The sequence below is a fragment of the Odontesthes bonariensis genome, chromosome 16 (assembly GCF_027942865.1).
Source record: "Odontesthes bonariensis isolate fOdoBon6 chromosome 16, fOdoBon6.hap1, whole genome shotgun sequence".
NCBI lineage: Eukaryota > Metazoa > Chordata > Actinopteri > Atheriniformes > Atherinopsidae > Odontesthes > Odontesthes bonariensis.
Window position 1 is genome coordinate 646,937 of NC_134521.1, and position 15,604 is coordinate 662,540.

At 44.9% G+C, this 15,604-nt stretch overlaps 2 protein-coding genes across 2 annotated transcripts in view; one reads left to right on the forward strand and one right to left on the reverse strand.

Annotated features, from left to right (window-relative positions):
• The window catches only part of LOC142401780 (uncharacterized), a 337,909-nt gene that overhangs the window by 10,830 nt on the left and 311,475 nt on the right, over nucleotides 1-15,604 (forward strand). The window lies entirely within an intron of this gene.
• chm (CHM Rab escort protein) overlaps nucleotides 6,712-15,604 on the reverse strand; it is a 29,760-nt gene continuing 20,867 nt past the window's right edge. The window contains exons 12-17 of the mRNA XM_075487240.1: nucleotides 14,519-14,626; nucleotides 14,381-14,444; nucleotides 11,084-11,180; nucleotides 9,437-9,535; nucleotides 7,132-7,277; nucleotides 6,712-7,053 (exon numbers count right to left, since the gene is read on the reverse strand). Of these exons, the coding sequence (XP_075343355.1) occupies nucleotides 6,784-7,053; nucleotides 7,132-7,277; nucleotides 9,437-9,535; nucleotides 11,084-11,180; nucleotides 14,381-14,444; nucleotides 14,519-14,626 (784 nt within the window). The 3' untranslated portion in view covers nucleotides 6,712-6,783. The remainder of the gene's footprint in view (nucleotides 7,054-7,131; nucleotides 7,278-9,436; nucleotides 9,536-11,083; nucleotides 11,181-14,380; nucleotides 14,445-14,518; nucleotides 14,627-15,604) is intronic.

Here is a 15,604-nt window from a genome sequence, read left to right on the forward strand (position 1 = left end):
GTCATACTCATTAACCTTTAAATCACAACAATAGAAAATCACAACATCCCAAACATATACACATATTTTTCTCCCTTATTATTCTTCCTCAAAAAGTCAAGTTCAGTCTTTGAGGTTTCTTGATCTGTCTTGTTGATCTTCTTAAGACGGGTTCACTAGAAAGCTCTGTGCTGGTATTTCAAGAAGATGGAGAAATGGATTCAGATTTAGAACCTGATTCGTTGTCTACTCCAACTATATTATCTCCTCCATCACTTTCTTTAACCGCATCTGGTTCTTTAACAGTTCCTTGTATTTTAAGCAAACTGCGTCTGATTATTTGTCCTTCCTCAGTTCTTACTGTAAAAGATAGAGGTGCAACTTCTTTAAGAACATTAGCTTTAGTCATCCATCTACCAGAATCTTCAATTCTGACAGTGTCATTTCTGTTGAGAAGCGGAAGCTGCTTGGTTGTTTTGTCATACACATGTTTTTGTTTAGCTTTTAAAGATCTTAGCTTTCGATGTAGTTTTGGAATCTTTCTCACTTTTGTGTAACATGGTAATGTAGTTCGCAGTTTTCTATTCATCAACAATTCTCCTGGCGATAATCCACATTCCAGAGGTGACGCTCGATAAATAAGCAAAGCAAGATAAGGATCTGAACCACTATCAGCTGCTTTCTTCAGTAGTTGTTTAAGAATATGAACTCCTTTTTCAGCCTTGCCATTTGACTGGGGATACAGGAGGCTTGATGTAATGTGTTCAAATCCGTAATGATCTACAAACTTCTTCCACTCCCTGCTACTGAAACATGGTCCATTATCACTTACAACCACATATGGAATACCATGCCTGGCAAAAATGGATTTTACATGTGTAATCACACAATTTGATGATGTACTTGACAACAATGCCATCTCAGGAAAGTTAGAGTAATAGTCAATGACAACCAAGTAATCTTTGCCTTAAGCCATGGTGCCACTGGCATGTCCATAATAATCATAGGCTCCTTAGTTTGCTTGCTTCTGTGTTTTTGACACGTTTCACATGATCTTATTACTCTTTCAATGTCTCTGTTTATTCCTGGCCAAAAGACAGTTTCCCTGGCCCTTCTTTTGCATTTTTCAATACCAAGATGACCTTCATGTATTCTACGCAGAATATCTTGCCGTAAATTTTGTGGAATAACGATTCTGTTCTGTTTTAACAAAAGTCCATCCGCATGGCTCAACTCACTTCTGATGTGGTAGAACAATGAACTACTGTAGATCCTTCTGGCCATCCATTCTCCATGTGATCGATCACACGCTGTAACTCTGCATCTGCTGCTGTCTCTGCTGCTATCTGTCTGAACTTTGCATTAGATACAGGTAGAGCTGCACACACCATGTTTACATAGCTTTCCACATCTTCTGCAGTACTACTCATTTTATCCTCAAGAGGTGCTCGTGACAGTGCATCAGCCATAATAAGACGTTTTCCTGGTGTATATATCAGTTTGAAATCATATCTCTGAAGCTTCATCATCATACGTTGAATTCTTGGAGACATATCATTCAAATTCTTTTTAACAATTACCACAAGTGGTCGATGATCCGTTTCTACAGTGAATGATGGTAAGCCATAAACATAACTGTGAAACCTCTCCAGTCCAAAAACTAATCCTAGGCATTCCTTTTCAATTTGAGCATAGCGACACTCTGTTTCTGTCATCGATCTGGATGCCTAAGCAACTGGTTTCCACAACTCACCCTCAGCCTGCAGTAACACAGCTCCTAGCCCATCCTTGGAAGCATCTGTCGACACCTTAATACTCTTTGCTGGATCATAAAAGGTCAACACAGGTGCAGTTGTCAGTACATTTCTTAGGCTTTCCCATTCACGATCATGTTCGTCAGTCCACTGAAGATCATTTTCTTTACGCAGAAGCTGTCTAATACTGGACGTTCTGCGAGATTGGGAATAAATTTACCAACAAAGTTTATCATTCCCATGATACGCTGCACTCCAGTTTTATCTTTGGGTTTTGACATGTTAAGTATGGCATTTATTTTTTCCTGACTTGGTTGAATGCCTTGTACCGATAACTTATCTCCTAAAACTCCAAAAAGACATTTACTTTTGTTGAGTTTTAGTCCATGACTTCTTATTCGATCTAACACTTTGACAAGCCTTTCATTGTGCTCTTGACAAGTGGAACCCCAGATTACGATGTCAGCAACATACACTCGAACTCCTTCAAGTCCTTCAATAATCTGTTCCATTGCTCTGTGAAAGATTTCAGACGCTGAGATTATGCCAAATGGTAGTCTCAAAAAACAGTATCTGCTAAAGGGAGTATTGAAAGTACAATACTTGCTGCTACTTTCATCAAGTTTCAGCTGCCAAAAACCTTGCGAAGCATCTAATTTTGTGAAATATTTGGCACCCGTCATTTCACTAGTAATTTCTTCCCGTTTAGGTATCTGGTAATGCTCACGCTTAATGTTTTCATTCAAATCCTTTGGATCCATGCACAATCTCAGTTCTCTATTCTTTTTCTTCACACACACCATCGAGCTGACCCAATCTGTTGGTTCCTCAATTTTTTTAATCACCCCCAACATAGTCATGCGTTCAAGCTCTTTCTTTACTTCATCTCTTAATGGTGCGGGAATTCTTCGAGCTGGATGTATTACTGGTTTTGCATTTTCTTTCAACTGGATATTATATGTAAATGGTAACACACCAAATCTTTTAAACACATCTGCATAGTTTTGCACTATAGTCAGAGTCATTTGGTGTACTCAGTCATATTAATGCGATTCACTCTTTTCACCAACTGCAAATCTTCACAGGCTTTGTCACCCAACAGAGAATCCAGACCATCACTAACAACAGAGAAAAACAGATGATGTATTTTTCCTTTGACGGTCACTTTCAGTCGACACGTTCCCAAACATCTAATACTTTGTCCATTATAATCTCTGAGCGTGACTACTTTGTTCTCCATTTTTGGCTTGACTTTCATTGTTTTAATATCAGACATACTGATCAGGTTTGCTTTAGCACCAGTGTCCAATTTCATGGGAATAATGGTGCCATTAATTTGCAATGGTGCTATCCATTTATCTTCTCGGATAACATGAACTGTTTCTTGTGGTTCATTTTCACAGTTCACCACACCAACAAAAAATGTGTCACTCAGATCAGTATCTTCAACCAAATTAACAGACCTTCCTTTTCTTCTCGAAAAGCACTGCTTGGCAAAATGTTTCTTTTCTCCACACTGAGAACATTGCTTGCCATACGCAGGACATTGTTTCAGATTATGTCGAGAACCACATCTCTTACAGGCGAACATCTTATCATCCATGCGTTGCACAGGTCGTTGCCCTCTGCGATGTTTTCCTCTACCAGAAACTGCACCAACCACTACAGTTTCACTGACGCTGGCTGGGTTGTCATCTGCTTTGTAGAAAGTCCTCAGGTGCATCCGGGAGAGTTCACTGGCTTGGCAAATCTTTATAGCTCCTTCCAAGGTAAGCTCTGCTTCCCTCAACAGCCGTTCTCGGATCCGCTTGTCTTCCACGCCGAACACCATCTGATCCCGAATCATGGAGTCTTTCAGTGTGCCAAAGTTACATGTCTGAGCTTTCAGCTTTAGATCAGTCAGAAAGCCATCAAACAGTTCATGTTGATGCTGCACACGAGATCGGAACACATATCTCTCGTATGTTTCATTTTTCTTTGGCGAACAGTGTCGATCAAAATGATCAAGCACATTGTCCAACTTGTCTTTGTCCTCTTCGTTATCAAAAACAAATGTGTTGTACACTTCAGTGGCTTGTGGGCCTGCTATCATCAGCAGTAACGCTACCTTTCTGCTGTCTGGCTCCTCATTAAAGCGATACTCCGGAGTAGATTCAACCTGGGGTCATTTGAACCGTGACATCCAGCCAAGTAGCCCACCCGCAGTTTTTTCGATATTGGCTGAACATCAGCTGAGTTACTGAGTTATCCCGAATAGCTTCGTACAAGCGCTAACGGACCCTGGCAGTATCTCCAAAATTACCACACTAAAATCACATGCCATGACACCAAACTTCTACAGTAGTACAAATATAGTCTGTACTCACAAAACGATGCATTTGGAAGTTTGAAAATAGTCCAGGAGTTTATTATTATCAACACAAGCCTGATAGCTTCTCTGCTGCTAAAGCTACGTCGACGTCACTCCAAGGAGCTGGGAGCTTCAAAGTAAGATGAGGGTTGATCTACTACTGTAGACAACAAAGTATATGCTATATTCTACATGTTTTTTTATGGTTTTTTATGTTGTAGAGTTGTGAAATTATTTTATCAATGGAGAAATTGAGCAGCCTTCCTTTGTTGTCTACAGTAGTAGATCAACCCTCATCTTACTTTGAAGCTCCCAGATCCCTGAAGTGACGTCGACGCAGCTTTAGCAGCAGAGAAGCTATCAGGCTTGTGCTGATAATAATAAACTCCTGGACTATTTTCAAACTTCCAAATGCATCGTTTGGTGAGTACAGACCATATTTGTACTACTGTTTTAGCACTACTTTTATTTGTGTATTTTATTTGCGTTTTACTGTCCCTGCTTTTGAACCTAATATCTCTCTTTTATCCCACTGTCGCACTTTGAGATTTTATTGTAAATGTAAAGTGCGTTATAAATAAAATGTATTATTATTATTACTTTGGTTTCATCTGACCATATGGCATTCTCCCAATACTCTTCTGGAACATCCAAATGCTCTCTAGCAAAGATTCAGTCTTCCCAGCCTGGTGCAGGTCTACAATTCTGTTTACGGTGTCCTTCGACAGCTCTTTGGTCTTCACCATAGTGGAACTTGGAGTGTGACTGTTTGAGGTTGTGGGCAGGTGTCTTTTATGCTGTTAACGAGTTCAAACAGGTGATACAGGTTATGAGTGGAGGACAGAGGAGCCTCTTAAGGAAGAAGTTACAGGTCTGTGACAGACAGAAATCTTGCTTTTTTGTAGGTGACCAAATACTTATTTTCCACCCTTATTTGCAAATAAATTCTTTAAAAATCAGACAATGTGATTTTCGGATTTTTTTTTCCTCATTTTGTCTCTCATGGTTGAGGTCTACCTATGATGTCAATTACAGGCCTCTCGTCTTTTTAAGTGGGAGAACTTGCACAATTGGTGACTGACTAAATACTTTTTTTCCCATTGTACATACATACCGATGGATAGTGTTGAGGTTCATGTGGGTAATCTGGGTTCAAATCTCATCAATACAAGAAACTACCACCAGTAGGGGTCCTTAGGTAAGACCTCCTTATATATCTAAGGCTGTGTTCGAAACCGCCTACTACATACTACATACTACATACTTGAAAACGGCATACTCATCGATCAGACAGTATGCAGAGCGTTTACCCACAATGCATTTCACTCCTGCCGGAGCCGACATCAGCCGGCCTGAAAAGCTGATTTCTCTTAAGCTCTAAACTCTGTAAATATATAACTTTAGCAACATTGGAAACATTTTCAGGCGAGAAAGTAGTCATTTAGACCCCCAAGGTGTTGAAAATCTGACAAAATACCGGCTGTTTACAATTTTATTCCACGAATTTGGCGCTGCTAAAGCTAGCCGCAGTGAGCAACGCACTTCCGGTTTCGCCGTTTTGACTGCTCTCGTCCTGTTAACGGAATTTGACCGTTCAAATGGCGATGGGCGATGTCACGTTACGTTGCATCTTGGGTAGTTTGAGTGTGACAAGTAACCTCATGATGAATACTCAACATTTCGGCGAATCTAGTATGCATCTAGTGTACATCCGGGAACTTAAAAAAGTATGACTAGTAGGAGAAGTAGGCGGTTTTGTACACAGCCCATGATTTTTGATTTTTGAAAATTTCATTCATACATTCATAACGATGGATAGTGTAGAGCAGTGGTTCCCAAACTGTGGTACGTGTACCCCCAGGGGTACGCAACGTGACGTAGGGGGTACACGAAAAAATGCATAAAAACATGGTTTGCAAAGAGCCTGATTACATTTTTAAACTGGCATATACTGGAGTACCTGTTCACAGTGCCAAAAACACAAGATACTGCCATGCATAGATAGGCTATCCTCTGGTCAGTGGTCTATTGCACAACTGAAAGGCTAGCCCCGAGGCTAACCGCCAAAAATGGATAAATGGCTAAAAAGGATAAATTGCCCTTCCAGAGGGACATCAACTGCTACCACAAGTCAGCCCACAGTCAAAGGTGCACCTTCCAGCACCAACAACCCACGTTATTCTTCACCTTCAACGTCGATCTTTGACCGGGATGCTAGTGTTGCACCTGTGGCTGGCCAAGCTAACAACCTCGTCAAAAAGGCGAAAATGTGCCACCACGTACTTGTGTGAGAGTGGATTCTCAGCCCGAACAATTATGAAAACAAAATGGAGAGCGAGACTTTGTGTGGAGGATGATTTAAGACTCAGACTTTGTGAAATTCAGCCCAATATAACTGATTTATAAACAGATTTACAACTGAATATGTTCTAGAAGTGTAGAAATGTTTGGTAGATTAATTTTTTCAAAAGTGAACTGGTGTTATTCACTGAAAACTATGATTGTGGGTAATCAGAGTTAAAATCCCATCAATACAGGAAACTACCACCAGTAGGGGTCCTTAGGTAAGACCTCCATACATACTGGATTTTTGATTTTTGAAAATTTCACTCATACATAAAAAGCTGGTTGGTGTGTTGAAGCTTTAATGACTCAGCAGATTTAAATAAGACAAAGACAATGGAAGGCAGCTGTGAGTCATCACTCCTCAGGCTGAAGAGTCTGCTCCTCTTCCTCTGGGGGGGCGGAGCCATTCTGCTCCTCTTCCTCTGGGGGGGCGGAGCCGTTCTCCTCCTCTTCCTCTGGGGGGGCGGAGCCGTTCTGCTCCTCTTCCTCTGGGGGGGCGGAGCTGTTCTCCTCTTCCTCTGGGGGGGCGGAGCTGTTCTCCCCATCATAGATGATGTCTTCAGGGTTGGGCGCCGCGGGACAGAAGTCTTCGTCGGGCAGAATCTGGTTGAAGATGAACTCGGCCTGTGGGCAGAACAAAGTGTTTTACACCTTTTCCCGCCTCTCTGGATGATGTCAGAGGGCGGCGCTGTGGCAGCCTACCTGTTTGATGGCGTGCTCGTGTCCCAGGCTTCCATCTGGACCGGAGCAGACGTGCACGTTAGACGGGAGGTCGTGACCTTCAACCTGCAGCGCAGAGCCGTCGGCCATGTTGAAGTAGAGAACCCAAAGGACGGAGGGCCGGGTCTCTGCACAGAGAGTCAGATCTGAGTAACATTCCCGTTTTAACAGAGGCTCCGCCTCCTCCATCAGCTGTGTTTAATAGAGGCTCCGCCTCCTCCATCAGCTGTGTTTAATAGAGGCTCCGCCTCCTCCATCAGCTGTGTTTAATAGAGGCTCCGCCTCCTCCAGCAGCTGTGTTTAACAGAGGCTCCGCCTCCTCCAGCAGCTGTGTTTAACAGAGGCTCCGCCTCCTCCGTCAGCTGTGATTAACAGAGGCTCCGCCTCCTCCGTCAGCTGTGTTTAACAGAGGCTCCGCCTCCTCCGTCAGCTGTGTTTAACAGAGGCTCCGCCTCCTCCAGCAGCTGTGTTTAACAGAGGCTCCGCCTCCTCCGTCAGCTGTGTTTAACAGAGGCTCCGCCTCCTCCAGCAGCTGTGTTTAACAGAGGCTCCGCCTCCTCCAGCAGCTGTGTTTAACAGAGGCTCCGCCTCCTCCAGCAGCTGTGTTTAACAGAGGCTCCGCCTCCTCCAGCAGCTGTTTAACAGAGGCTCCGCCTCCTCCAGCAGCTGTTTAACAGAGGCTCCGCCTCCTCCATCAGCTGTGTTTAACAGAGGCTCCGCCTCCTCCAGCAGCTGTTTAACAGAGGCTCCGCCTCCTCCAGCAGCTGTTTAACAGAGGCTCCGCCTCCTCCAGCAGCTGTTTAACAGAGGCTCCGCCTCCTCCAGCAGCTGTGTTTAACAGAGGCTCCGCCTCCTCCATCAGCTGTGTTTAACAGAGGCTCCGCCTCCTCCAGCAGCTGTTTAACAGAGGCTCCGCCTCCTCCATCAGCTGTGTTTAACAGAGGCTCCGCCTCCTCCAGCAGCTGTTTAACAGAGGCTCCGCCTCCTCCATCAGCTGTGTTTAACAGAGGCTCCGCCTCCTCCAGCAGCTGTGTTTAACAGAGGCTCCGCCTCCTCCATCAGCTGCGTTTAACAGAGGCTCCGCCTCCACCATCAGCTGCGTTTAACAGAGGCTCCGCCTCCTCCATCAGCTGCGTTTAACAGAGGCTCCGCCTCCTCCAGCAGCTGTGTTTAACAGAGGCTCCGCCTCCTCCGTCAGCTGTGTTTAACAGAGGCTCCGCCTCCTCCGTCAGCTGTGTTTAACAGAGGCTCCGCCTCCTCCATCAGCTGCGTTTAACAGAGGCTCCGCCTCCTCCATCAGCTGCGTTTAACAGAGGCTCCGCCTCCACCATCAGCTGTGTTTAACAGAGGCTCCGCCTCCTCCATCAGCTGCGTTTAACAGAGGCTCCGCCTCCTCCATCAGCTGCGTTTAACAGAGGCTCCGCCTCCACCATCAGCTGTGTTTAACAGAGGCTCCGCCTCCTCCATCAGCTGCGTTTAACAGAGGCTCCGCCTCCTCCAGCAGCTGTGTTTAACAGAGGCTCCGCCTCCTCCGTCAGCTGCGTTTAACAGAGGCTCCGCCTCCACCATCAGCTGTGTTTAACAGAGGCTCCGCCTCCTCCATCAGCTGCGTTTAACAGAGGCTCCGCCTCCTCCAGCAGCTGTGTTTAACAGAGGCTCCGCCTCCTCCAGCAGCTGCGTTTAACAGAGGCTCCGCCTCCTCCATCAGCTGCGTTTAACAGAGGCTCCGCCTCCTCCATCAGCTGTGATTAACAGAGGCTCCGCCTCCTCCATCAGCTGCGTTTAACAGAGGCTCCGCCTCCTCCATCAGCTGCGTTTAACAGAGGCTCCGCCTCCTCCATCAGCTGTGATTAACAGAGGCTCCGCCTCCTCCGTCAGCTGTGATTAACAGAGGCTCCGCCTCCTCCGTCAGCTGTGATTAACAGAGGCTCCGCCTCCTCCATCAGCTGTGATGGATCTGCACCCCGCACCCATCCATCCTCCAGGACACTGTATCTGCTGCTAATTAACACCAGAGAAGAAGAAGATGAACGACCCAAAGGGACGAGGAGGAGGTCAGAGAGGAGAGAAAGTTAGCAGCAGAGTTCCACCTCTAATCAGCCTGAACCGAGGCAGAGCCTTCAGTTATCAGGCTCAGCTGACCCTGGAACATCCCATAGTTCTGCTGCTGTCGGCCCAGCCTGCTGCGGGAGCTCCCATCATGGTTTCTGTTTTTATTTTTATTTTTGGTTTTCACACACAAAAAAAATGTACTGATCCAGACGTGATGCAGCCGATGTGTGTGTACCTTGGTCATGTGACCCTGCTGTGTGGAACATCCTGGTTACCACCGGTGACAGGTCCTCGTAGGCGGAGCCAACTGACTGACAGGTGAGGTGGACCAAATCTGCATAGAGACAGAAAACAGAAGCTGTAGTTAAACTAAAAGGAGGAAGTTAAAGCAGAGGCCTGGCTGCAGGAGCAGCTCTGCAGACAGAGACTGCAGACAGAGCGCTAACAGGAGGATCACAGCTACACCTCCGCTGGTTTATATTTCATTTGTTCTCTTTATTCCTAGTTAATGCTATAATGATAATAATGATGTAACGTCCCTTCAGGGTTTAATAAAGTTTTGGTGAAGTGAAGGAAAAGGTGTGATTTAGCCTCAGAGCGATGCTGTGCGTCTGTAACGGAGTCAGAAGATCGATGGTGTTTTGTTTGAAGGCGTTCAGGCCCACTGACTCAGTAACCAATCACACGGCAGCGAGGAGGAAGATGATGACGAGGGTCTGACAGGCGGAACGCACTCCCTGCTGCCGTGTGATTGGTCATTAATCAGGTCGTGTTGTGGATTCTTCTTCAAGGACGCAGCAGCTTCAGCTTCTGAGGAAGGTCCTGCTCGCCGTAGATGCTCCTCCCCCTGATCTTTATGGTCATGACATCATCCTGTCTTCTTCTTCTACAGTTCTGGAAGGAGAACCCCCCCCCCCGCTGATCACATGACCATCGTGGATGGAAAGCTGGACGTCCGAAGCTCTTTGCAAACGTCTGACATGTTTTACTTCCTCTTGCTTTAACGTGACGTTTGGTTTGATGAACAGGATTCTTCTTCTTCTTCTTCTGTGTATGGAGACGACTTTACAGCAGGAACATGGTTCTGAGGTTAATCAGCTCACAGGAAGCTGGACTCTTACTCCCTGAAGCTGGAGTTTTGTGTCTTTTATGGTTTCTACACAATCACAGTTTAAGTTTGATCGTTTTTAGGGATTTTCCTGCAGAAAGTTCAGGTTAGAGAGCAGTGATGTCACAGTCTGAACCTTTTTCATGCCGTAACTCAGTTTCTACATAAACAAGTTATACATCAAACTGTAGGTGTTTTTATCCTCTTTCAGCTCATAGAACTGTCAGTGTGACAGAGCTCTCAGTTTTCCCCCAGAACACAGAGTTCACTCCCTTTAAATCTGAGTTTTCTCCTCAGATTTGGAGCGGAGGCTCTCTGGAAGCTGACATAAAAACTATAAAACACACAGAAGGGCAATAAAAACCCATCTGGGCGTCCAGAACAAGGTTCTGCTGCTCACAGCTGCAGAACTCTTTCAGAACAACTTGTAGTTTTCACACGGTGTCCGTTTGTTTGAGGCAGTTCCTGTCTGCTCAACAGGGAATCACCATAGCAACCAGCAGAACTATTCCATCATGGCCCTGTATGATCTCACACTTTGGGACCACTTTGCTCAGGATCCTAATGAAATCAAATAAATATATGTTTCAAAGAAACTAAATGAATTAATTGTATTTATTTCCTGGAATAATATTTGACTTTATTTCCAGATTTCTTGACATTTTGGTTGAAATGAACCTCAAAATGAGATGAAAAGGGATGATAATCAGTCTGAGACGTTTCTTACATCAGAAAACATCTGAAAACTGGTTTAAACGGTTCCTCTGAACTCACATGTTCCAGGGATGCAGGTCATCGTGGACGAACACAGCTCCACCATCTTTACCGCCGGACATCCCGCCGCCTCTGGAGGAACCGTTACCACGGAAACCTGCAGAAAATTATATTTTACAAGATGTTTTAACAGAAGTCACTGAACTTCGACTGAACACGTAAGGACGAACAGACAAGGGTTAACGCTAACAGCTAACAGCTTAGCAGCAGCTAACGCTAACAGCTAAGCTAATGAAGGTGACGTACAGCTTCTAAGGAGTTATTGCTGTTCCTTTCTGAAAGATGAACATTATTGTTCCCACATTACTTTGTTAGCTGAAGCTTTCTGGCTGAATGGTTCCGTTCTGTAACTCATCAACCTGCAGCTGTGTGGATAAGGTGCGTTTCCAACACAACACCGGTCCTCTCCTCACTCTCGCTGTGCTAACGTTACATTATCGGCATGTTTCTGATAAAGATGGAGGTCTCCCAGTATGACTGTTTAATGAGGTTAATATATACAAAGAATTTAAAGGCAGTAATTAACGGTACACATGCATTACTACCAGTTACGCTGTGCACATCTCCGGCTTGGTCCATCACTGTTGATGAGAAAGCATTGTTTGCTAGCACCTGCTACTAGCTTACAGCTACATGCTAACCTGTTTCCCTCTGGGATCAACACAGGAACTATCTGTATCTGTATAAATATATTGAACCAAGGGCGTCAGTTTGGTTTTAGAAGTGGTGGGGACAAAAAACGTAATGCATTCTGCCCCCCACGGACCACCCACCATCCAGCACATTAAAAAGTAACGCATTCTAGATCTACTCCAGCATCATGTTTAATAAGCTGCCCTTTTTTTGATGAACGCATACAGAGTTTATAAATGATATCCTTTAATTTCATGTTTCCATATCATTATTCTGATTCGAAATTATGTATTTATTCATGAATTAATTACTGTTAATTAATTACGCTACTGTACTGTTTGTAAGAAAGAACAGTGAAAATGATCTGAACAACAGAAAAAGGGGAAAAGTGCAACTGCAACTGCAGTTGTTAGTCCGGGCAGACTATCAAAACAAACACAGACTTCGGCCAACGGGCCCTATAACTGAGCAGAAACCTGTCGTCTGTGGGCTCCTCATTCCTCCTCATCGAGCCTCTCACTACCACCTTTCCATCAACTACATTTGACACTGAGCATATACAGAATGTTATTTTCAGGAGTTGCTAAAAAAAAACAAGCAAATAACTAGCTTAACCTTTCCTTGGCTAACCTAATACTAAAATGCTAACGCTGCACGCGGAGACTTCATAGCCACCATGGCAAATTATATTCATAATATTATAGTCTACACATAACAAATATTTTACACACATTTCACATGTGTGTAAAATACAGTTAAAAATAAAATACACATATACAGTTCTAATCCTGATCTCTGAGTTGATCTACTCTGACATAGAAAACTCTGAGTTTTCGGTTCCAGAAACGCTGATTTGAGTGAGGTTAATCAGCTCTGAGTAGGTTCACCTTGAGTTTAGCGCGTGCACCACAACTTTAAAAAGCCAGCATCAATGGAGCCCCGATTCGACGAGTCACCATGGCAACGGGGAAGAGGAGGGGCTACGTTTTTCACCAACCTCGAATTGGAAATCTTAATGCGCTCATACGGCGAGTTTCAATACGTTTTTAGAAATAAGTGCAACACCGCTGCAGCAGCAAAAGTGTAAGTTTAAATGTAGTCCTTTGCAATCCCAATAATATTACAGGGAAACTGCTTGAATGGTAGCCCATTCATTTATTTCATTTAGGTGCAATCCCGCGGGGGAGAAGCGCTCTTGGCAGCAGCTTAAGATGAAATATAAAAACATTGTTCAAACAGGTGAGACCTCGGCATGGAGGCTCATTTTGATCATGTTTTACACTGTAAAGTAAATAGGCAATGCAAGGCAAGGCATCTATTTATATAGCGCATTTCATACTACAGGCAACTCAATGTGCTATATTTAAATATTAAGTGGCTATTTGACTGTGCAGTTATTTTATCCCCAACATAATGCTGTTTTCACACACATAAACTATGTCTTCTCATCTATATCATGTTCTGTTAAATAATTAAGCCTATTTAAACTAACACAGACTTCTACTGAGCCAACAGAAAGAAGGCAGATGCCCGTAAAACGGGTGGTGCCCAGCACCGCCACCTCTAACGGGAGGGCAGTGGCTGAGGGAATCCACCCCCAAGACACGAGTGCCTTTATAAAATATAATAGGCCTATATATGTCTTTTTTAAGCCTATTCATACAAATATTTATTTCTTTTGTCCCAACACATTCTGATGGTGCCGCTCAAAAAGATAATTGTCTGTAAATGCAAAAATCTATGCGCGGTCTGATAACCATCTCCTGATGAATATTTATTTCTCTGCGCAGTAATGCTGCACCTTCATCCACGGGATCGTTGTCAAAAGGACATGTTCGTGAAAAAAGTTGCCTCCTACTGTGCCTGATGGACTTATAGAAGTAGAAGAACTCGCTCTGCTGACTGAATGAATGAGGAAATCAAATGGCTGAAAGAGGGCGGAGACAGAGAGAAACTCCAGGTTTATTGAGTAAAAGTTTCTCTCATTTCAGAGTTAATCAACTCAGAGTTTTCACTAAACCTGCTTCGTGAAACGGACCTCAGGTGTGACGTCATTGGAATGCACCGACTCCGCTGTCATTTTATGTCAAGTCATGTTTCTACAGTGGCTCACAGTCGGCAAATCAAACGACTAGATACCAAATTGGGTTTTTCACATGTTCGTGCGCGCCTATCACATGATTTAGACTTGACAGTTTCGGTTGAGTATGTGGGGATTTTTTTTCGGTCGCATCAGAGCACATTTTTAAAAGTCGTGGGGACAAAATTCAAATCATAAATAGTGGGGGGGACATGTCCCCACCGTCCCCCCGTAATCGACGCCTATGTATTGAACCTTTCTGAGCTCACTGACTCCAGCTCAAACTGCTTCCATCAGGTAACATTTAATAGACAGAATGGCTTAAACTTCCATTGCTATGCTGATGATACTCCGCTGTACTCATCTATGAAACCAGACGATTAAAGTTAAATGAGCCGGACTGATCTACAGTTTCTGTGTTTCACATGTTTAATATTATTGTCTTAATTCGACCAAAACTGGAGTTTTATAACGCAGGTAAGCTTCACAGTTGAAGTCCGGCTGACCTGCACTGACGTTTAATCCGATAAAAGCAAATCTCTGATCAGTTTCAGAACCACAGAACCCAAACATGAAGGCTTTACCTGCTGGTCCGAGTCCGCGGGCAGGAGGGACGAGTCCGTTATCAGCACGGCCCGGCTCAGAAAGCTGCGCACACATAAACACCCGAGTCATCGCCAGAACACACCAGAACTGACTGCTGCCGATTGGTGGGTTCTCACCTGGGGGGCGTGGCCACCTTCTTCCTGTCCGCGCCCACGAAGCCGTCCTCCACCACGAAATGCCTGCAGCTGATTCGCTGTCCGCGGCTGTCAATCACGGCCTTGCACCTGAAACAGCGAGGACATGCGGTGATGTCACAGCTCACCTGAGAACCCTGAGAACCCTGAACCTGTTCCTGCTTTCTGTCTGATGATTGATGGATTATCTTTACTGTAATCACACCGAGTTTTACAGCAGCATCACATATAAGTACTGGATCTCCTTCTGTTTTCAGTCTGGTTCTAGTTATAGTTCTAATTCTGGTTCTGGTTCTGGTTCTGGTTTTGGGCACATTAAGGAGCAGCTGGTTGGCTGACCGCAGAAATTTAAAGTCAACGCTCTGAACAGGGAGCCGGTGGATGGATCAGCTCTCTAATTGTCAGTTTGCTTTTCACATTTTAAAACCCTGTTAAAATAATCACCAGGACTCAGTGAAACTTTCAGGTAAACAGATCAAAAGTGCCCAAAGACTGGAAACCTGGGTCTTATTTTCATTTAGCTTCAGGAAGTCTGAACTCATCCACGACTTGATGCCATTCAGACAAATCAGCAGCGGTTGCAGCATTCCGGGCCCAACACAGAGCCCTGAGGGACACCACAGGAGAGTGGGGCCCAACACAGAGCCCTGAGGGACACCACAGGAGAGTGGGGCCCAACACAGAGCCCTGAGGGACACCACAGGAGAGTGGGGCCCAACACAGAGCCCTGAGGGACACCACAGGAGAGTGGGGCCCAACACAGAGCCCTGAGGGACACCACAGGAGAGTGGGGCCCAACACAGAGCCCTGAGGGACACCACAGGAGAGTGGGGCCCAACACAGAGCCCTGAGGGACACCACAGGAGAGTGGGGCCTTTCAGAGGAACCGTCGGACTGAAACCACCTGAGTGCTGAACCTTTTATTCCCATGAATGATCAGCTGAGGTCCAGCTGTTCGGTCCAGGATGGAGGAGTCCAAGTGGACAGTCGTCTCTGACAGAGACCCACCTGCCTCCTGAAGGCTGGTTCTGATCTGTTGGACGGGCCTTTGAGGGTTCTTCTGGCTTC